At 54.9% G+C, this 22,557-nt stretch overlaps 1 protein-coding gene across 1 annotated transcript; it reads right to left on the bottom strand.

Annotated features, from left to right (window-relative positions):
- Positions 1–327: 327 nt before the first annotated feature.
- Positions 328–21,560, bottom strand: AP2X6 (AP2 domain transcription factor AP2X-6; the record flags this gene model as incomplete). The annotated part of the gene is made up of 12 exons (XM_018780493.1): positions 328–1,048; positions 1,642–1,824; positions 2,205–2,296; positions 2,708–2,874; positions 3,498–3,653; positions 4,995–5,072; positions 7,043–7,108; positions 7,371–14,958; positions 15,393–16,027; positions 16,425–16,842; positions 17,312–19,818; positions 20,684–21,560. 12 exons carry the CDS (start codon positions 21,558–21,560, stop codon positions 328–330), a joined length of 13,488 nt encoding a protein of 4,495 aa, XP_018635762.1.
- Between the last annotated feature and the right edge of the window lie 997 nt (positions 21,561–22,557).

The raw sequence follows: 22,557 nt of genomic DNA, 5'->3' as shown, positions 1-22,557 counted from the left end.
TTTCTTCTCAGGAGGAGCGTTTCCCGACATTGGTTCTGTCAAAACACGGTGCCTCTGTGTTAGACAGGGGAGACAATTAAAGCGAAGAACTGACCGAGAGACAAGCGAGTTTATGTGTGTTTCAGAGCTACTTTGACAAAAGTGACCGAGAGGAAGAATCAAGAGCAGTCACGGAGCAACAACTGAATAGGAGTGAAGAGATGGAACCTGATGTACACCCTGCTTTTCGAGTGCATTGAAATGTCTCCCCTACATCTACATCAACAGAAAACGACTTGGCTTGTGTACACATGTGTCTATGCGAGGTGTGATGTAATACGACGTTCTTTAGTGGGCGTTAATTCTTCCTTCCGTGTGGCAAACGGCAAAGTTCTCTGCTTGCGGTGTATAACAGACAGCGGGAAGCCAGCTTTCCCGGTGGACTGTGTTTTGCAGGAGTTTCTTTACTTTTGCCAAATACTCAGGGGGAGGTTTCTCCAGACCCCAGCCGAGTATCCAGTCGTAAATGGGTGGCGACTGTAAAGAAGCGAACCCGGAATTTCTTTCTGATTCGTCGTCTCCTCGTTGTTCCTTGCTTTCCGAGGTTGCTTCCTTTCGTTCATCGGTCTTCGTGTCCGTTTCGCGAGGTGGTTCTTCACCTGCGTCCCCGAGTTCGTCCTTCGCTAGAGGCTTTTCGCCCGTTTTTCCAATTTCTGTTCTCAACACCTCTCTTTTGTATGGTTCTGCAGAGTGTGCTTCACGTTTTTCCTCTAAAATCTCTTCCGTCGCTGAAGGCGATTTCAGATGCTCCTCCGTCGCGGCGTTGGTCCCGATCACTCGCGCGTCGGGTCGACCAGAGAAATTAATCAGTTTCGTTTCATCCATAGGCGATTTAGAAGCGACGACATGCATGCGTTTGCGGTCTTCTCCACGAGCTTCACTCACCATTCCATAATCCGCTTTTTGTGGAGGGTGAAGAGCAAGGCCAAGCGGCATACCTCCTTCAAGGGAATTCGTGTACTGCTGGTACTTTTTCTCACGACGGAGGATCGAATTCCATGTTTCTCGGCTGCGAACACAAAGAAACGAAGGAAACACGCCACGGTTCTGTCGCAGAAAAGGCTGTTCAATGAAAGCAGTTGGGTGTCTTTCACCGAGAGGCGCCACATGCAGCCCTCTGATGGGGGACAAAAGAGTATGCACACGGCCACAGAAAGATCGAACGCAGGCGTATAGCAGCATCGAGAGATACGTAGATCGATTTGGCATTGTCTGCACTAGGCGCCTATCAAGTAAACATAGCACTCCAGTACGAAGGTAATCCAGTGAATGAGGCACTAAATTCTCTAGGGTATTTGACACGACTCTTGAAATGAAGTGGATGCAATGCTCCAGGAAGGAGACGCAGACCACCAAGTGCCTTCTTCTTGATCTGTGTGTATACGGAATACACTCGTCGGAGTCTCGTCAGCGTGGCGCCTGTTTCGTCTCTAGCCCTTTACCGATGTATGAATATACTCGACGATATGGTGCTGCATGTATTTGTGGGGTTTGTCAGTTTCAACAGAAATAAACCATACAACGCCTTTCAGCATCCCGTTTTTTGCGAGCCGGAGCAAAACGGCAACTTTCTCGGAAACGCATCTCTTCTGAGGAACGAACCTGAACGGCGCCTGCCCGGCGATATTCCCCGCAGGCATGTAGAGGCAAAACAACTGGTTGTTGTCATTTGTACAGCCTCGCGTGCGCGCGCATGCCATGTACCTCGCTGAGTGCCACATCAACTGGGTGAAGTGTCCAACGACCAGGTGAAACCAATCCGTCCAGTTCGTCCCAGGGTATGTACTGCGAGGAAACGACATGTTGATGAAACATGACAGCGTGTGTCACTGATTCGTCATCAATATATACATATATATATATATATATACATATGTATATATATATATATATATAGTCTTCTGGTCTTGTGTATAAAGAAACGAATACCCCTGCATTCGCCTATACCCCTGGAAATATGCAGACACATCACATCCGGATTCATGAATCACCAGAGAGGTCCTGCGGACTTTGTGACGACGAATTTGCCGATTTTCAAGATGGTACCGAACTACATTTTTTCGAACGCACACCACAACAGAGTCTTCTGGTTGTGTTTGCGCATGCACAGGAGGTTACAATTGCATGGATGTGCACAGGCGCTATCTCGGGGAAGAGAAACATACCCTTGAAATTCGCGGTACTCCTCAAACCAAAGATAGACGCCTCTTTCACATCGAGGAGGGTCCTCGAAGGTGCCGTAGAGATTCTCCGCAGCCTGGACACATTAGGTCGCGAGGACACACTGTTTGGAAAAAAAGAAACACGCAGAACACTGTGGTTCGTACCACAGATTCATCGTGTTTACCCCTACGAACTAGAATGAGTTACTGCGAGAGATGAAATCAAACAGTCGCAAAACACTTTATAACAGCGACGGATAATTCAGATGAGTGTCGGTGTGTTGGCAGTTCTGACTTAACTTCTGCGGTCGCGGCGCCTGCATGAAATGGTGCCAATGTAGGGGTTTTGAGGAAAGACATGAGATTAGGGCAAGCGTTTAGAAGGACGTTCTGGACGGTGTGTGCCATTTCGGAGACAAGCACTCGTCCGCATTCTGCCATTACAACGTCGATCTCCATGTGCACCTTTTCGCCCTCCTCATGTTTGTGTCTTTTGTGCCACTCACTCCTGGACGGAGATCACGGTTCGAGTGACCCCATTCACTGCAGTTCCCATCTGCACGTGATTGGGCGATGTTCATCACCATATCAAGCAGCTCTTGACTGAACTGCAGAGGCAGGAGTGGGTAATCGAGATCTTCCGACCGGTAATAGTTGTGGTAGGAAAGGCAGTCTGAGGCAACGGACGAAACGGGAGAACGTACACGGGTACCCACCGTTTCTGTCCGATCTCCTCTGCAGGATGCCGAGGAGACGTTGTGAACTTCACGTAGCACTCACACAGTGTGAAAGCGAGTGAAACAGATGTGCGCAGCTACACAAGTGTGACTCTCGAACCTCATACTGGGCCGAAAGCGACAGAGCTTCCGTTTGCCGATAGAAAACCAAATAAGAACCAACATTAGAGTGCCACAAAGGCGAGGGGTACCGGCACAGTTCCGGAGAGAAGTACAAGGGGAAGGAAGACCACAGCCGGCAAAAACTGTGCATGTGAAGAGAAAAGGGGGCAGGAGGTAAGCCAGAGAAGCAGCAAAGAGACACATCGCCTGGACTGAAAGACGAAAGAGGCAACTACAAGGAAAACAGAAATCGGTAGCTCTGGAAGTGAAGTGAGTTTGGTGAGGACATGGCACAACCTCCGAACACGCTGGTGTTTGGCGCATGTGTGTATGTCTGTCCACTATACCGGCATTTTAGCGCGTCAGGATATATATAAATGTATGCATGCATATTGATCTCCTCAAAAACATAAGCGTATCCCTACGTGAAATTGAGTGTGACGTGATGCCCACTTACCGTCTGAGACGTCCTCCACGTATCTGTTCGGACGTTGCTGAGACTGCTCTTCGGCAACCACGGCCTGTGCTGCAAGTTGGCCTTGTTCCTCTGCAACGTCCTCTGCTTTCGTCGCATGTTCATTTGCCCTTCCGGCGATCAATGTTCTTTCCCTCGCTAGTGCAGTAAGTGAGGAAAATCCACCAGACGGAAGGGAACTGCGAGTTCGTCCACCCTGTCCCTCGCCCGTTTCCTCAGTGGAAAAAACAGGAAGTACGGGCGTCCTTCTGTTGCCGGATGAAACACCACGCACTGCTGTGTAGTCGTTTGTGCTTTGCCAACTCCGTTCTCCGGAACACGATAGAACGGTTAAGGCCTTTTGCACAAGAACATCCACGCCGAAGTTGGACCAGAAGGATGCAAGAACGCAGGGTAAACAAAGCTGCGCAAGCTGCATGTTTCTCAGTTGAATCAAACACGGCTGAAGAATTGCCACGGGAGACCGTAGCAGGAAAAAGTCAACTGAACTGGATTTGCTGAACAATGACCTTTGACGTAGTGAGAGGTGGTGGTTTACCTACTCGTGTCGTCTGATTCTGTTTGCGAGCAACATTGTCAGGCAACAACTCTACCCCACTCAGAGACAACTGCCGGTTTTCTAAGCGTTACGTATTGATATTTTGATGTAACTGCGGCGTTTCGTTTCAAACACCCTAGACCGCTGTTTTAGTCGTGCACGGGGAAACGCAAAACTGACTACCTCCAGGTCACCTTTGTACGCTCGACGCAACAAACGAAAATGATAACAAGGCCTACAATGTTTCTGTAAAAACGAATTTGACACACTGGCCGGCACTGTATGGTAAGGACAAGTATGAGCCTTTAGCGGGAAATGTTTCCGCTTGGAATACGGCTGCGAAGCGAGGAGGCGTTGTGTCAGTGATTTCTGTGTGAGACGAGAACGGAGATCCCGATGTTCTTTAACTCTGCGTACCAGTGAGTCGCAGGCGTTGCTGCGTCTTGTTCCCGCCGCCACTTTTTTATTCTTCCACCTGCAAAAGCCGATTTCTTCGATTGATTCATCTTACTCCATGCAACCCGCTGCCTCACCGCTACGTAAAGATGGATTGTAGGTCGTGTTCGACAACAACAGCCGAGAGCTTCTGATGGATTGTTCTTCACCGTTGGCACAGCCAAAAGTGTACCGTGTGGGTTGCCCGAGTGTTTGTAAAACCATGCTTTGGATCTTTGGCATTGTTCTACGAGTGTCCCTGCGTACCGAGTTCCCGCTGTTACCTGAGCAGAGTTATCTATATTCATACGTAAGCTAGTTTCATAGGTTAGCTCTCTTCGTTCTTCTGGCATACGGTTGAACGAATGTACTGTAAACGCTTCACGTCTTCCTTGTGTTCGTGTTCTATGGGAAAAGGAATATAAATTCTAGGCACTGAAACAACATTCTCGACTTCAACAAAGCACCGCAAACAACGTAGAAAAAAAGTGAGTGCCGAACCTCACGCTGCCACTGGCGGTGGAGGGAACACTTGGGAATAGTCCAGCCTTGCGCAATCAGCGACCAGGCCACTCGTCCCGCACCTGCCATGCAAAAGCAATACGAAATAGTTATAAAAGGCTCATGCCTAAAATGCATTGGGAGTGGGATGCTGGTAGATACCGCCCCGAGCACTCTTTGAGACAACACGGCGGGTCTTCGCTGCACACGCACTCTCTGGTTGGCGTCTTCGTCTCGTTCGTGCCGCTTGCTGACGCCAAGCAGAGGAGCAAAGATGAGGCAGGTGGCTCCATTAGAATGGAGTATCACATGAACGGATAACAGAAAAAACCGAAATTCTCCTCTTCTTTCCCATCGTTGTACAGAACCGACTTCCGCAAAAATGGATCGTGCGAGACAGGCTCGGCATACAATCAAGAACAGAGTCTTCGTAAAACTTATCGACAGGAACACGCAATCGTACATGCGTAAAGGTGAAATGACTTATTGCGCTCCCCTTCTCCGGAAAGTCCATGATGGTAACCGGGCACCGGCAGACGACATATCGTAGGCATTGAGTTCTTTGGTTTACGAGCAGGTGTCTTGCAACACACCGAGGTCTACCGCTCTAGGTGTATGGTCAAGACCCAACACGGGGATGAGAGAATGCGGCTCAGCCTTTGTTATGCCCAGCGTGATTTACGGCACAGAAATATGACGAACATGACGCAGGCGCATTTGGCGAAATGAAGCGTTACGCACTGAAACACTACCGCAGGCAAAGACACCAACAGGCAGCGGGAGCGGTGATCGTGCAGCGTGACCGAAGTTGTAATGGGATGGAAAGCAATAACGGCAGCACAGTAGCGAAAACCCACACTGAGGGAGGCACAAACAGTGAACACACCAGGCAGTCGGCGTAAAACCGCCGACTCCGTGGCATTACTAGCCAGTACTAGTGACGTTTTTCGCGTATGATTACACGTGAACAAGCTCTTTCTGCCTCTGAGTCCCCGAAACGAACTGATGAAGTCGACTTGCGAGGCACACACGCAACCGGGAAATGCATTCTGAATACTAACAACAGCCTGGTCGACGAAAGTCCTGTACAAAAAAAGGCCTCGAAACTTTGTCCTGTCACCCTGTACGAGAGACTTGTGCATATGGCCGACAGGCAGGCGACGAAAGAAGCCAATAACTTAGGTCACACAACATGAGAAAAGAAACGGGGGCGAATTGCTTTCTAAAAAACAAAAGATACCGAAAGAATGAGTGGGTCATGCACTTCCCGAAAAGTCTTTCGGAGCATCTGTCACATGTACGACGTGTACTGTGAAGGACGACGATGCCTTCCTGTTAGCAGCTCCACTAGAGAAATCAGGCACTTCTGTCACCTCGACAAAATGTGTGTGAGAAATATCAGCAAAGCGACTAGTGTGAGATCAAGAATTTAGTTGCCTTAGGCCCGTTGGATGGTCTTTCCAGAGTTGCGCCGCGCGGACTCTCTGCGCTAAGAACCCAGCATACTCTGCAAGTGGGTTCTGCAGTGGTCTTTTTAACCCTGCGTATTCGAAAAGGATTGGTTCTCCTTGTATCCAGTTCAAATGTGTCATTTACTGCCTGCCTTTAAATCGAGAGACATTGCCGTGAACCGCCTTCTGTCCTTGATCCCCCCCAAACCGCCACCTACCTACCGGCGCTGTGATTATCTAGTGCTGTCAGTTCCAGCTGGACGACTCAGCAAACCCTTCTCGCTTTGGATCGAATCGACCTGGCCCTTGGAATTCTTGTGATGACAAGGCGTGCAGCTGCCGGGACTGTCTGTCGGGTTGTTCCATTGGATTCGGTGTGACGCAATGACGAGGCAAGGTTTGACATCCATGCTGCAGCAGTTTCAAACCACTGAACTGCCCAGCAGTTGTGTTTCGAAAAACTTGCCTAGGTAGCAGTTCTTGCTGTTCGTTGCCGCCGTTTGCAAGCTTCCGAGATGCCTGTATCCCCGGGTCTGTCCACTGCAGACAACTGAAATCACCGACCTCCCGTCGCACTGTGGGCCCAGCAGTGGTGTACGTACGGTCCGACGGTAGATAGCTGCCGTCACCCTTTGTGGACCCGAGACCCGCAGAGGCGACACAAGATCCTGAAGGCAAAAGTGGAGATATCCGTCACAGACCATAGTCAGCGTCCACATCGGGTGATTGAAAACCACTATTCAGAGGTGGTTCGCGCGTATGCCAGCCAGGTATCATGAGCGAGTGTCCGACTGCAGTGCTCAGGTACTTCTCTGTGTGTATCGAGGCCAGCTTTTGTCTTCTACAGGTCAGCCGTGTCCGCTTCTGAAAACGCAACTGAGGCTACCCTGATGAGTGCCAAAGCATCTTTAATTCTTCTTCGGGCTGTACCTGTGATGCTCTGCGAGTGAGGCGCCAGCGGGTGTAAGAGCGCGGTGCCACCGCAGTCCTCAGATTGCCTTGGCCTCTTGTTGGCCTGGTTGTCAGCCAAGCCGCCCTCCCCGAAACAATCGGACGGTTGCATGCGTAACATCCCCGAAGTTATGTCTGGATCGGATCCGTTACCCAGTGAGGCAGCTGAAATTGTCGAGGCACATTCGTAGGAGCGACGGCAGCCGAGGCGCGAAGGGGTCTCCGCACTGGGTAACAACGCGTCTGCCAGATTGGAAAACGCTTTGCCATCAAGAGCAGCGCCACCCCCTGTGATTAGTCCTTGTCTCACAGAAACGGTTTGCAACCCAGAGACAGTCCGATCCGTCGTTGGTGAAGCAGCAGGGTCTACCGACTTGTATTCGGTCCCGTCAGAAGGATGAAATAGACCCTTGCTGCCCGTACCTCCACCGTAGAAAACGCTTCCGGTGTTCTGAAGCCCGGTCACTCCGATCCCCTTGATGTCCGCAGTTGCCTTCACCACCGAAAGCTTTGAGTCTTGTCCGTCCGACATCTCTGAATTCGCGAGAGTAACCAGTGGCTGCCTAGACTGCTCATTCAATCCACTACTCTCGGAGAACGGACGCGGTCTGGAAAGCCTAAAATCCGAAAGTCCTCCGTAGAACGCTTCTGGGTCTTTCTGTTGTGACCCTGTAGTTTTCATGTTAGGGGTGCCGGCGAAACTCCGTCTGTACTCAGGCGCTTGGCTATTATGAGTGACAGTGCCGTCTGAGAAGCAGTACGGGGTCGGTGGCCTGTGTGCCGGAACTGCGGATAGCGGCTCTGAAGTGTCTGCCTTTAACAAATGGATCTGGCTGGCGCCCGCAGGCGGATCCCCAGCCCGGTGGGCGGAGAACGCCCCCTCGTCAGTGGCCTGGCAATGCCCGTGTAAATAAACGTTTCCCGCGTCTCCTGGAAGAGTTCGGTGGCGAGAGCCGAGGTCGACTCCCAGTGCATTTCCGTCTGCGCACGTCATGCTGTCCTCTGTCTCGGGGTCTCTCGGATGTTCTCTAAGGTTTCTCTCGTAGGCTTCTGCCCACGCTTGGGGTCGCAGCTGAGCCCCCGGTGTCTCCCTTCTGTACCTTTCAGTGTCACCTCCAACACTCACAGAAGCTTCTTGGCTTCCTTTCGCGTGGGCGCCAGGCACTGTGGGCGGGCCGCGCTTCCGCTTTTTGGTGACGTCACTGTCCCCTCCCTGCGCCGCTACCAGCCTTACGCCCCCACTGAGGCCCGCTTGGAGGCTAGCACCGCCAGTGTCAGCTACGGGCCTGTTGCGAGGGTCGTACCCAAAGCGTTCTTGCGCCTCCTTGATCAAATGAACAGGCACACAGTTGGCTTCACAGAGGGCCCAGAGGCACATGGCCCGAGCGCGTTCTTCGCCGTGTTTCGGAGCCGCGTACTGTCTTGTCCTTCTCTGGCCACTGGTCTTCTCATGCCATTCAGCTCTCCAGCACCGAACGCCTCTCACGAGAAGGGAGTAGATTCGCCCTGGCGTTCGCGTGCTGTGTCGCGAATTGCTCGTCCCACTGCTTTGACCTCCTCGAGCAGCCCCCGAAGAACTTGCAAACGGAGGTTTCGGAGCAGAGGAAACCGTGCTGCTTGCCCGGATCCCGGCCGAAGCTGAAAAAGGCCCGTTACACACAGGCGTCGCATGCACTGGTCCGTGTTTAAAAGTCGCGCCGGGCGTGGGGTTGTCGAGTGGAGCATGCTCTCCTTTCTCTAGCTCATTGTTGCTCAAACGCAGCAGCGTGTACTGCTGGTAAGGCACTCCTAAAGACTCGGGTGCCGGATTCTGCGTGGGGAGTCCTTCTGAGGAATACACTGACTCGGGGGCCGCGTGAGAAAGCGAGAAAGGTGACGTCTGGCGTTGTGGCAGCGCCTCAAATGATGAAGAGACCCCAGAGGCGGCTTCACGAGTGTGGACTTGTTGCAGAGACAACTGAAAACCTCTCGGCGACGGGGCCCCTGAGAGGGAGGCGGGCCACAAGCTGGCCTGTGCCCGTACCCCAAGCTGTGGAGACGACAGCATACTGTCTTCGCCCCGTAACACGTACTTCGGAGAAGCGTTGGCCTCCTCTGTCCCCCAGGCGGGCCTTTTGGCCGCATGCTCACTGGGGTTCTGAAGCGCCGCTGAAGATCGAGGCGAAACCGCGGGCGGACTCGCGAGATTTTGTGGCCAAGGCGAGTGCCTCGCGAAGGCCGGAGACATCTCCGATGAGAGCGACGACCCGGAGTTGCGGCTTGGTCCCCTGACTCGTCCCGCAGAATCGTCAGGAAGGCGCGAGAAGGCCAGCGGAGTCTGAGGCGCGACAGTCGGAGTTGAGGGAGCTCCGGTCGAGGAAACCAATCGGGGATCGGTCGCCATATCCTTGAAAGGAACCGAATGAGTTGACCGGGATCCGCACTCACTCGCACCAAGAGAAGGCCCCATGGGAGACTCGCCTCGCGCTGGGTGGTCAAAGCCCCCGTGGATGCCTTGGACGTCGACAGACGGCGTTACAGCTCTAGGATCCGGAGGCAACACGCCGGTCTCAATTTTTCCTGTAGAATTTCTCGCCTTCTCTCCTTGCTCCTTCAGGGCTTCATTCTTGATCGCTGCATTGGCGGAAGCTATGTGAGGGCTCGCAGAGGAATCCGCCTGCTCCGGTTCTAGCAAAGACTGCATTAGCATCGGCATGGCCGGAGGAACTGTGCCAGCAAACTGTCTCCCCGAAAGGTCGACCTCTTGAGACTGGCGGCGCGTCGCAGTCTCACCGCTACGTGGACAGTCTGTTGATTCCTGCACGAGGGAAAACGAAGCCAAGGCTTCCCCATGTGGCGCCACTCCTCCCGCAGCTCCTCTGTGGCCGGCGAGGTCGCTCGGCTGCACAGACAGGACAGTGGCGGAGACTAAAGCCTCAGGGGCATTCTGTACAACACCCTGAGCCTGGAGAGATTCAACTGGGCATGCGAGAGGAGAGGCCGCAAGACGAGATGCTTCGCCACGCATCCTCTCCGAGTGGCGTTCACCCTTGACTGCCGTGTTCGTCGCCAGCTGAAGCAACGCCTGAGAGAAAGCTGGGTCTTGCAGAGCCCGAGGAAGGTCACAGGGATCCGGAGAAAGCGAAGGTGGAAGCTGTTTTTGGTAGAACGGATCCGAATAGGAATTTCTGGACTGTGGATGCCGACAACTCCCCGGCGACGTCGCTCGCGAGTTCGCAGCCGTCGAGGAAAGGAACGAGGAGAGCGGAGACCCTGGAGCTGAGGAAGGTCGAAATCCTCTGTCTTTACTTGAAGGGACTGGTGTGGTGTCACAGGTGGACGGACAAAGTTCAGACCCAAATAGGGAAGCCTTGTGTGGCGACGAATACTCAGAGGAGAGAGCCCTTCCGAGCTGTTTCCTAGAGCTCGATTCCGGGGACATGCCACTCTCCACACCCACCCGACTCCGGTCGCTGTCATGCTTGGCTTCTGTCGAATTATCAGCAGTCTCGGATAAGATTAACTGGCCTGAAGCGCCAGGTCCCGATTCTTCGCAGGGTTTAAAGCTGGACGCTTCACAAGTTTGCTTTCTCTGTCCGCAGCTGTCTTCCTTTCCCTCACAGGCCACAAGCAGGTCAGTTGAACTGTCGCCGTCCTGCTGTCTCAGCGAAACCGAGCGAGTTCCCTCAGTCAATGCCACGCTGCCACCCCAAAGCGAAGTCCCTCTAGATTCGCATTGAACGAACGGATGGAGACAAGCCCCCGGCTCGTTTCCGCGAGTCAGCAAGCTTTCGAAAGGAAGACCTTGGCCTCCGACTACCGTTAAATGACGCCGAGTATCCCCCCTGACCTTCGATCCAGTCTGGGGTGTCCCCGGACCTTCGGAAGCACCTGGAGAGGCCCATTTGTGTGCCGCATGCGCCAATCCAGGATTGAGTTCCTCCGATTCACTGAGATGAAAGGTCATCGCGTGTGTCGACCCGGAGACATCAGTCTGCTCTCTCTCTTCCACGTTTGAAGACTCGCCCGGCACATGGGTGCGGCGAGTGGCAGACGCCATGTTGCGCCTTGGTGTAGCTGTCTTGTTTTCTTCCTGGGCAAACGTCGCCTGACATAAGGAAGGGACTTGAAGGCTATCCTGTCTCCGAACGAGCCGGGAATGGGCGTCCGCATGAAAATCTGCGTTCGGCTCTTCTGTCAGCTGAACAGAGCACAAGCTACGCGGATACGTCTGACACCTCAATTTCTCATCGCCCCACTCGGGCCTCCCTTCTTGTTGCCTGTTTGGCTGTGCCTCCTTCCCTGGCCCGCTGTGACCCATCTGAGCAACGCCACAACAACTCTCTTGTTCTCCCTGAATCTGAATATATGGCGTTTGTGCCACCCGATCTGCACACCCGAAGGATCCACTGTTCCTCAAAGGAATTTGGTCCAGGTCGCACGCTTGCACAAGCGTCTGTCCTGTACGTCCCGCGCATCTCTCATCACAACGTCGAGGATCAGTGCCGGTTTCCAGGGGTGCGTCAGATTCTTGCTCTCTCCCAGGGCTCCAGCGAAGGTTGCTTTGCGTCTGAATTTCAGGTGTGTCTGAACACGAGAGCTGCTTTGATTCTTGAGAGCTCCAGAGGCTTTGTGCAGCCTCTGACATAGCCACGGGTTCGGATGTCGGTCCCCAGAGAGAATCACCGTCTGCTGCTGCTCCCTTTAAGTCTCCTTGACTAGGCAATACCTCAGAGCGACCCGCATTCTCGGCACCCAGTGCCGCGCTAGAGCGCAGTGGAAAACTGGCGTGTGTTGTTTCCTCGGTGTTCAACTGACGTTCTGAGTTCCTTTTTTCATATCTGCACGAGGTAAGCGACAACATGATCCTTTTAGAAGCTGTCGACTCATGGAGGGTGCCACGGAAAGCAGTGGCCGGCTTCTCCGGCAAACGCGTCTCACCCTCAGCTGTCATGCCAGGTGTTAGCGCCTCTTGACCGTCCCTACCGGCTCCCGAGGCCTCGCTGATGCGGTGCGGGGTGGGAGGTTGTTCTAGAATCGCCGAGGTAAGCCCAAATCTCCACGCAGTTGCTGAATCGGTGGACGCGCCGTGATCCTCCGCTTCCTTGACGTTCCACTCCGGTTTGCGCCCTGACAGATTGGCATTTGCTTCCCCCTTCTCTATCCCTTCTCGTTCAGCGCTGTCTGCGCTTCTTTCACCAGCCACCATGGCTGATGGACTCGCTTCCGTTTTCAGGCCGTGGGTATCTCGCGCGTCCGGAACCTGAGAAGAAAGCTGTGAGGTGTATTCATCTTCACGCTTCGACAACAGCTGCATCGGAGGCCCCAATCGCTCTACATGAAGAAACTGGCCTCTTGGACCTCTGTCTTGGGGCTGCGTCCCGCCGCGCGTGTCTCCGTCCGTTGCTGTCTCCCGCTCGACAGAGACGTCTCTGTCCGAGTGCGTGTTCGGCGGTTGAATATTTCCGCGACTTGCTGCATGCGCGTTAGAGGCCCAGAGAAGAACCTGCAGCGTATGAGCTTCCGAACGCGGCTCAAGCGTTTCAGACAGTCTCCCGCCGACGAGACCTGTCTGTGTTTCGCCACCGGCGGGTTCGTCTCTTGGGCTCTGAAGGTTTCTCGGATATCCAGGAAAGCCTCCATCGCAGTGAGCGTCGCGAAGGACAGAAGACGCTTCCACACAGTCAATCGGTTTCTGTGGCACGCGTGGACCATCCCAACTTGCGCCAGAGTGAGAGGACGACGCTGCGGGGGCTTTTGAGCCCGGGGACTGGCTCGCTGGCAGAACGCAACCGACCTGGTCTTTGGGCACAGGCACACGATTGGAGTCTCTTGTCTTAAGACGGCTGTAGGCCTGAAGCGGCATGTCCGTGGGAGCCGTTTGCGCTCTGGCAGCCGCCTGGCCGACCGCGCTGTCCCCATGCGCCTCCCGCAACGGTCCCTGGACCGACGAGCGGCCTGGAGGTTCCGGCACTTTGGCGACTTCGCGAGAAGGCCCGCGAACGCTTCGGTGGCCCGGGGACTCCTGATGATCGCTGAGTGCTGGCGCCTCTGCTGCCTGATGTCCATAGAAGCCTTCGCTTTCACTTTGCCGGGGTTCTTGGCATGCTGGACCCTCTCTCGGGGCTGGGTTAAGCTGCGAGGCAACCGGTTTGGGGACTGAGTCCTGCAGGGAGGCCTCGGAGTCGGCACCGCCTCCTCCACTTGCGACCTCGTGGAGAATTCGGTCCACACCTTCCTCTCGGACGCGTCGCGTCACCTCCTGGAGTCCAGCCCACTCGCCGCGCATCACGCCATCGACGGAACGTCTGCGAACTTCGTCCCAGAATTTCATGGCGACCTCGCGCGCTTGTTCTCCGCCGCCGTACTTGTTCTCTCCAAAGTGTTTGTACACCCGACGGCCGGTGTCTGGGCTGACCCACTCGACTCGCCAGTAGCGCCGCGTGCACATGACGACGTGGTAGACTCTGGGTGGTGACATGCGACAGGAATTCACGGAGGCGGGCGACGGCGCAGAAGCCCCAAAGGAAGCCGGTGGAGCACAGAGAGAAGGCGCTAAGTCTGGGCATGAGCGCGACGTGAGCAGGGACCCAGGACAGAGAGAAGGCGCAGACTGAGACCTGGAAGGCCTGGGCGGCAGCACCTCAGCTCCGCTGCGCCGGGCACCCACCGCCATGTTGGGTGCAGAGGGGAAAACAGGACGAAACGCTACAGGTCTGATGCCTGGCGCCCCCGAGGCCGTAGAAGTCCCCGAGAAACTGGTAGACTCCCAGATGGCGGGCACCTCGTCTCGAGGTCCCCCGGTGCGACGCGGCGAGGACCCCACAGCCTCCAACCCGGCTTGGGCGAGACCTGGTCGAATTGCAGGAAACACCGGGACAGCCTCTCCGCGCGCCCCAAAGCTGGCGGGGGCCAGGCAACGATCGGCCGACGGCAGCGCAGTCGAACATCCCGCAAGGGAAACGGATGCCGAAGCCGAAGGCACAGCGAGACCAGAAAACATCTGCGGCGAGGGGACAAGGTGTCGGAACTGACTCCCCTCGACGCTTGGAGTCGCAGACAGCCCAGGGGCCGAGCTGGGAGGAAGTTGCGGACACGAGGCCCCAGCAGGCGTCAGTGGAGCCCGCGAACCGTAAAACTCCCTCGCACTGCTGCAGGGCACTAAGGTGTTCGCTGACCTTGTACTATACTCGAAGGGGCTCGAACTGCATGCATGGAAGGGTGCCTGAGCCTGGGCTTGGTCGATGGATTCTACCTCTGCTGCCATTTGACACCCAGCAACCGGAGTGAGAGTCCAAGAGTCCAAGTCGGCATGTGAAGAGACTATAGGGCCTTCCGATTGCGGGGGCTCTGAAAGAGGTGCAGCGGGAGGGTGGCTGCGAGAGTCGTGCGCATCCGACAGCATGCTAGGAGGCGTGGGGACGGTACGCTCGACAGGGTCCACATCGCAAACAAGACTGTGCTTCTTAGCCTGTGACGAAGCTCGTAGATCCGCAGGAGCCTCGAAACGAGGACTCTCTCGCGAGGGATGCGGGGCGAGCTCCACGCTTTGCATAGGTTCGTGCAGAGCGGATCGAAGGCCAGGAGTCTGTGGCGAAAAGACAGCAGAACAGAAGTCCTGGGAGGAATAAAGAAGCACAAAGGACTCTTTTCTCTGAGGGGCACGCGTTCGACGTAAGCGTTGGAGATGCCTGTTCTTTGACATTTCCGTTTCTGTCCCCTTCTGACCCCCCGTTGCCTTCCACTTTGAGATGTTTGTTTTAGGGCTCCACCGGCTTCAAGGGTAGCAAGCCCTTACTCGACAACCCTGCCAATTCCACAGGCAGGCGCCACTTCCTTCGTATACCGTGCGGGTCTCGATAGAAACAACGAACACTCTGTGCACAGTGGCCCCAAGAGTGTTTTACAGAAAGTATGTCGAAGACACAGATCGATTAGAACAGACGTTTTGTCGCGATGGAAAGCATCGGCTTCTGCACGTCTGTCCCAGCATGACAAAGCGTTTCTACGTGGTAGACTTACCGAAGCCTCTGTTGTGGACCTCGCGCTCGTCGAGGTGATGGAACCCCGGGAAGGATCGGAGGACGACAGACACAGTCGTGGGAGGGTACTGTGCCCTGGAGGGTACGAGCTCGGAGGCGGGGAACAGGTTGTGAGAGGCATGACAGGGCTGGGACCCATACAAGGGGCGGCAGCCTCACCCCCGGCTGGGACACAGGACTCCTCAGCTAGTTTGCCATCACTTCCATTCCGCGACCGAGTCTCGCCTAGAGCTGACGCAGACTCAAGACATGTTTTCTGAGACGGTGTCAGGGGCAGAAGGGACAGACAGCCGCTTGCCGCTTCCGCAGAACAACCGAGCTGACGTGCTTCATCGCTGCTGGAGTGGAATTTCCTTTCGCCTTCTTTTAGCGTCCTAGGACCCGAACTCTGCGAGGCGGAGCCGCCGACAGTTTCTGAGGGGGCCGCTGAGGCGATCGGAGATTGCGAGTCTGAGGCGACCTTCTGCGTTTCCTCAGCATCTGGAAAAATCAAGGCTTCCTGATGTTTTCTTGCCGACGGCTGCTCTGCTTCCCTGAGAGCGACGACGCAAGCGCCGTCCAGAGGAAGCAGCGCACCAGCTACGCCTTCAGAGCCGGTACGGGATCGACGCGGGGCTGAGAGAAAACATAGAAACAAGCTCACCAGCACACAAATCGAAACCCCTGCGTCAAAAAGACACTCTGACCACGTCAGTATTCGGCCCTGGGGTTAGTGCGTGTTCAAGAAAGAGACCTTGTCATTACCACAAGAGTAAGAGTTCCCTTGGACGACTTGGGCCTTCCTCTCGGATAATTTGAGGTAGTCTCCACGACGATCACCGAAGCATAAGCTCTTCCACGTTGTCATGTGTGCAGTCCCAGCAGGACGCATCTCTCTTCAAACGCGAATTACGTACCTCGATTATCGAGCCACAAGTAAAGCGTCAAGTTCGGCCGAATGAACCACAGCCCTATGGAAAAACGTACTGAAGAGAATTTCCCCTCAGAGAACAGTCCGCTCCAGCTCACGTACCTGCAGACGGCCTTCTTTCTCGTGCCGGAGAACACGACGCTGGAACTCTGCAGGCATCCATTTCGAGGCGACAATGAGGCGGCCAGCACCCCTTCGTCCCACTCGGAGACACAGCATGGGGATCCACCTTGGAGTCGCCAACCACGGACAAAGGCAAAGAGGACGAAGCCGCCGAGGTGCGAGAAACCTCGCGATGCCACGACGAAGGGATGGCACTGGTTGTAGTACCGGCGTTAGCTTCTAAACAGACAGAGGCGCTTGCGGCTCTCGCTCGTTCCGGAGAGGCATTTACGTGATAGACCAAGAAGGGTAGAGGGACGATGGGGAAGCCGTCAGCGTGAGCGCCATTGTCAGCAGCCAAAGTGTTTCGGTTTAGACACGAAGGCGGCAGAGGATGAAGCAGAGGAGACTCCAGAGCCTGAGAAAGAGCAAAAGTAAACCCACGAGAAAGACGGCGTGGTTCCAAAACGAGCGACCCGGCGGCCCTCCGAAAGGAACACACAGAGGAGAGACGTGATCACACCTGTTGGTTGACACTAGTCATTCCAGTCTGTCTCTTGGTTTGTCTGCATGGCTCTCAGCACCGCCGGTTCTTTGGGCTTCATGACTCGTTTCCTGCTGCTGTCGCTCGCGGCTCGGTTTTGGTGCGCGGCGGGCTCCGCTACGCCGTCTGAGGTGCCTGTGTGTTCGAGAAAAGCTGACAGCTAAAGTTTTGGATTTCAACATCCTACGACCCTAAGGTTATTCCACATCGGTTACGTTCCAGGCGTAATATGTGCATAACTGTCGCTTCTTTGTGTCTCGAGAAAAAAATGTCAGGTTCGCCGAGCCGTGAACAGCGCGCGACTTGGAGCGTTCGACACCGTCGCTGGATCCTCTCTTCTTACTCCATCGACGCAGAACAAACCGGCGACCGACGCAGTCGAGGGTCGCGCCGGGGACTCCATCCGTTGCTCTTCGTGGTGGGTTTCTAACTGCAGGCGCGTCTTCAGATCTTGTTCTGCTTCGCCGTGTACCCACTTGTGTACCTCCTTCTCGTCCTGAGGTGTTCTTCTGTTCGCTGAACTGAGATGGAATTCGGTGCCTACGCGTTCCTGTTTGGTCGCCTGGAGCTCCGTCGCTGGTAGTTCTTGGACGGAAGCATGTGCATAGATTGAACAGGTCTCTCGTTGGCCCTCATTTGGGGTCCCCGAGATGTCTGTGTTCGTCGTTTCGCGACTTTCACATTCTGTGCTGTCCTGTCGGGTATGAGGGCTGCCACCGTTCCCTCGGGGCTCTCGGGGGCTTGCGTCTGTTGCTCTCTTTGTGCTTTGCGGCTGTCCGTTTTCCTCTACCTGCGAAGACATGTCCGGGTGAACTCTGGCCAACGGAGAAGCCGTCCACTGTTGTCCAGACTCGTCCATTCCACTTCCCCCAGGAATCCATTCGTTCTGGCTTTTCCCGTTTGCCGCTCTGGCGAGTCTCCCCGTGTTCTGTCGCCTCTCGTCTTCGACGCAAACTGGTTGGCTGTCCTCGAATGACGGCCGCTCTCTCTCGGCGAAACTCGGGAGGAAAGTCACTGCTGAAGTGAATGCATGGAAGCCTTCGGACTCTCCAGGTTTGATTCGCTCTTGCCTTTCTGGAGAGAACACAGAGAGTGCGTTTCTTGTGGGGAGACTCTGTGCGCCAGCCGAGTAAGAATCCCCCTTAAGGCTTGTGACATCGCAGGTGCCACCAGGTAGAAAGACGGATGCCCTGCTTTCTTCCAAAGGCGCCACAGGCAAAGAACAAGAAGAGGAACAAGGACGCCCGGAGACAGTGTTGAGGGATTTCCACGGGCGCAAAAGACTCGAGTCGGTCAGAGAGAGAAGCGAGCAGGGTGGAAGGTGGAAGCTGTCCATGCATATAGACGCACTTGGAAATTCGAGACATGTTTCCTCTTCGTGTATGGCTGTGAAAGCGGACGACCCCAGGAAGTCAAACGGAGACGCGTGAGGCGAGGAAGAACAGTGGGGACAGGAAACCTGATAGCGCTGAAGCCCCTCATGGTGAGAGACGGGGCTGGAAGAGGCTGAGTCAGACGCCGCTGGCTCTCCTACGCTGCCCAGCGAAGAGCAGGATTTTTGGATCGCTGCATGCGTGGTTGCTGTCCGGTCGCCGCCGCTCGACTGCGGTTCGTGGCTCGACTGTGAGAGACAAGGCGAGTCACAAGCGCCAGAAACTGTTGAACAAGAGACAGGGTTGACGACAGGCGCGCGCGAAAGGCGGTGCGTCTTGCAGAACGAGAGACAGGAGCAAACAACGCCGAAGAAGCAAGTTCCTCTGTCCCTGGCAGAGGCGCCATTTTCGACTGGGTCCGACTCCACGTGGTGTGTCAGGCACCGCGATAAGCTGAAGGCATCGGTCTTCCTCGAAGACAAGATAGGAGAGAGGGTGTGTTTCCGGTCACGAGCTGAAGGTGAGCAGAACTCGAAGTGGTTTTTCCCTTGGAGGAATTCCCCGACTTCTTCGCTGAAAATGTCCCTTATCCTCACTGCGTCGCGAGACAGGCTGTGAGACAGTTCACAGGCCGAGTAGTAGTGCGTACTCGTGCTGGCTCCCTCACTCTCTTCCCCAGACAAGATTCCGTTGTCTGCAGTCCCCGAGCAGTCGGTGTCCTCCAGGGACAGGGCGCCTGCCCTGAGAAACCTTGTCTCCTGAGAGGCGCCAAAGAAAAGCGGCTGTCGCGCCTCCTTCGCCTTCGACATCCCTCCTGAGAGAGTCGCTTCCTCGGCTTTGCTGCCGTTGGAAGAACAAGGCGTGGAGGAACACCCCAAGTGGTTCCAGAGGCTGCCGTCTGTCTTGTTGGAAGGGGTGTGTAGCGACGGAGAAGAAAAGTTGTGGAAGGCGAAGCTTGTTCGATCCTCGTCGGAAGCATCTTCGAGAGAGAGAGGCGACCTCAGAGATAACTGTAATCCACCGGAGTAGACCATATGTTGGCGCGGTATTCCACCAACGCCTGTGTCGTCGTCTGGGAGGCCACAGGTGCTGTTGAGGTCGGGAACCGTCTCCAAAATCGAATGCCTCGAAACGGACAGAGAGTCTGACGGAGAAACACAACGGCAGCTGGCGGCGTTTGGCTTTTCATCGCTGTCCGCTGCCTGTACAGAACGGTGCTTCTCCGTATCCTCAGAAACGGCACCGGGTTTCGCCGACAAATCCCACAGGAAACGATTTGCCTCCAAGTTCTCATACCGACTGTCTGAGGGGATCGAGTGCTCTGCAAGCTTCAGTGAACTATCGGGAAGAAGGTACTTTTTAAAAGGTGATGCTGATGATGCCTCCGCCGACGATGTGCAGGGTGCGGCCATCGTGACGAGACACCCCATGGAGGAGGAGGAGTGGAAGGCTGAGCGCCTCTCGACGTACGCATGCTCTGCACAAAACCGCGGCACATCAATTACGCGGATTGACTCGGCTTGATGGAACTCGAGTTACGAACAAGGACGACAGTCAAATAGATATGCGAGTTGATGTTGAATGCACTCGAGTAGCTCTTGTCGCTGGCAACAGGGCGCCTATACAGCCGACAAGGAGACTCCGACGCAGCTTCGGGTCGCACGGCAAGACACAGAGGGATGGGGAGGTCGGTCGCAGATACATCAAGTCGAAAGTTGGATTCAAGCACCCATTTGTTGAGAGCGACAAGAGCCATAAAAAGCAACCAAGTCCGACGTAGTGGCGCCGAGGACTCTAGAACGAAGGCTGACCCAGCGCACATCGACAGGAGTGATGTGGACGACTTGCACATCCACCTGAGTGTTGGGCTGCTTGATGTCGACAAACGTCTCGAGGTCGAATTTCTCTTCACAGCTTCTTATGAGGTGTCTGTCGGCAGGATACTGCGACAGGACCTCGCACGACTCTTACTAGGAACGAGGGATGCAAGTCTCTGGATCAAGAAAAAGTGGACATGCGTGTACGTAGCAGACGGGGGACTTCACAGTTCCCCCTTGCAACATTGGGCTCCAGCGGTGGCTGAGTGAAACGTCCTCAGTAGCCCTTTTCTTTTTGCAAGAAAGCGAGCCGAAGACTGCCTCTCTACGAAATTGAAGAACTCCTCAGATCCGCTGGCTGCCCTCGACTAGCATTCGCCTTCAGCGGTTTGGGGGTGCCGGCGTGAGGCAAGATATTTCTTGGCTTCTTGAAGTCTCCATTTTCTTGCAACGAGCGATCGAACGTGTCCACAACACTGAGAAAACACCGTGGAACATACCGTGAGACTTAAAACAAAGGCTTACCGTTGCGGTTTCCTGTCCAGCTGACTTTTGGATTTTCGGAGAGCAGAGCGTAGTCACCGACAGAAGGGAAGCAGTGACTTCCAACGGCCTCTGAGAGCCCATCTGGCTCGCCAGGGGCGTCTGGTGAACGTGCATGGAGTCGCAGTTTACCGGAGGAGGTCGCTGCATGTCCTGGGGCTCGAGAATGACTTTCCTGTCCTGTTTCATTAGTCGAAGGACTCGCTTGGAACAGGTCCTTGTTTTTCTCTTCTTGTCGCGCTGTCTCCGTGTTTGCCGGTAGACTCCCAGACTCGGCGTTTGTGCTCTTGGAAGTTGCCTGGCCTTCACCTGGGGATCGGCAAGAAGGTTGGACGCCTTCGCCAGCTGCCGAAAGCGACCGCAACGCCGAGGCGACAGAAGAGTGGAAAGAAGGAGAGACAGAATCAAGAGAAGATGGCGAAAGCACAGTGTTGTTTACTGGTGTGGGCACTGGTCGGAGGTACCCCGGCACAAACGCTGAAGGTACTGCAAGCTTTTTGTCTTCAACGTAGATGCGTGTGTCGGGTACACAGTGGACTTCAGGTTTCTCGGGTGTTTCCCCGTGCATTTCTGTTCTGAACGCACTGGCGGAACCGGCAGCGGAGCACGCGCAAGAAGAGTCAAAGGGGACTTCTGCGTTTTCCGTAGGTCCAGACCGTTCAGCGTCGCTGCCAATCTGGGGGGGGCCAGCGGACGCAGCGACTTTGTGTGTCCTGCTGTCGCTGCTTGCTGAGTCGACAACCGAGCCCGCGTGGAAAGAAGACACCTCAGAGTTTCTTGCGTGAAAAGCGGAGTTTCTGGACTGCATCCAGTTTCCCCCTTGGTCCTGTAAGTAGCTGGCTGCCGTACCCGCGGACATGGTCGGTAAACAAACGAGCAGCGCGACGCCCCGGCGACAAGGCTGTCAACCTGATCGCAAAAGACAGGCTTCTGTTGCAGGTAAACCGACGTACTGCAACGTGAGTCTGCCGCGGGGTAGGGAAAACAACAGTTGCTTGGAAAATGCGGCCGCCAACGAAGTGGACACAACAGGACGGGCACCAAACCACAGGTGACGCGCAGAGCCTGACCGAAAAAACGTGGTTGGTTCTACACTTAGAGGCGGAATATTTAACCAAGGTGTCTATTTGGAGGCGTTGAACACCAATGAAATTCGCACGAGTGAACACACAAGAGACAAACAAATCTTTCCGAGGGACTGTTAAGTGAGTGGCAAAGTTCAGAGTAGAAGGACTTTCTGAGGAAGCAGGCGTTCGCGCAGGCGGGGAGCCTTCAGCGGACACAGCCCCTCTTCCGACGACACGAGTAGAGGCACTTTTCATTTTAGAAACCGACAGCACGGGGAAGTGAGTGTGTGCGCAACGGACTCGGGAGCGAGGGACAGCCACTGCGATGTGCCAAAGCAATGGACTACCATGAAGAAAGTTGGTTACGGACATACGGAGAGCACGCAGAGAGGAACAAGGAACTGCCGGCGTTCAGGTGGAAACACACAGAATCCGAAACACAGTGGCTCGCACTTCTCATCTTGACCCGCCTTTGCAGTGTTCTGGATCGAATGAGTGACGAGGACGACAAAGCATTCACACATGCAGTCAAGAAAACAGTACAAAACTGGCATATGAGATTGTTGTCGCTGCGCTTTTTGTCTTGTGAAACACAGACAGCTAACGAGGTCTTCAGGGCGGCATCATCTCCGCGCCAGTTCTTTGTGGGGTATCTTTTCTCACGTACCAAGATTCTGTAGTGCCTAAAAGAATCAGTCTCTCATGCACACCAGAAATCTGAGCGGGACAGTGGGTAAGAGGAGTACACAAGGCGAGATCGGTATAGTTAGGTGCAGACAGTGGAACCAA

This window comes from Toxoplasma gondii, chromosome X (genome assembly GCF_000006565.2).
Source record: "Toxoplasma gondii ME49 chromosome X, whole genome shotgun sequence".
NCBI classification, from domain to species: domain Eukaryota; phylum Apicomplexa; class Conoidasida; order Eucoccidiorida; family Sarcocystidae; genus Toxoplasma; species Toxoplasma gondii.
The sequence above is the reverse complement of the archived record's forward strand: the minus strand, read 5'-3'. Positions and strand labels throughout refer to the sequence as shown.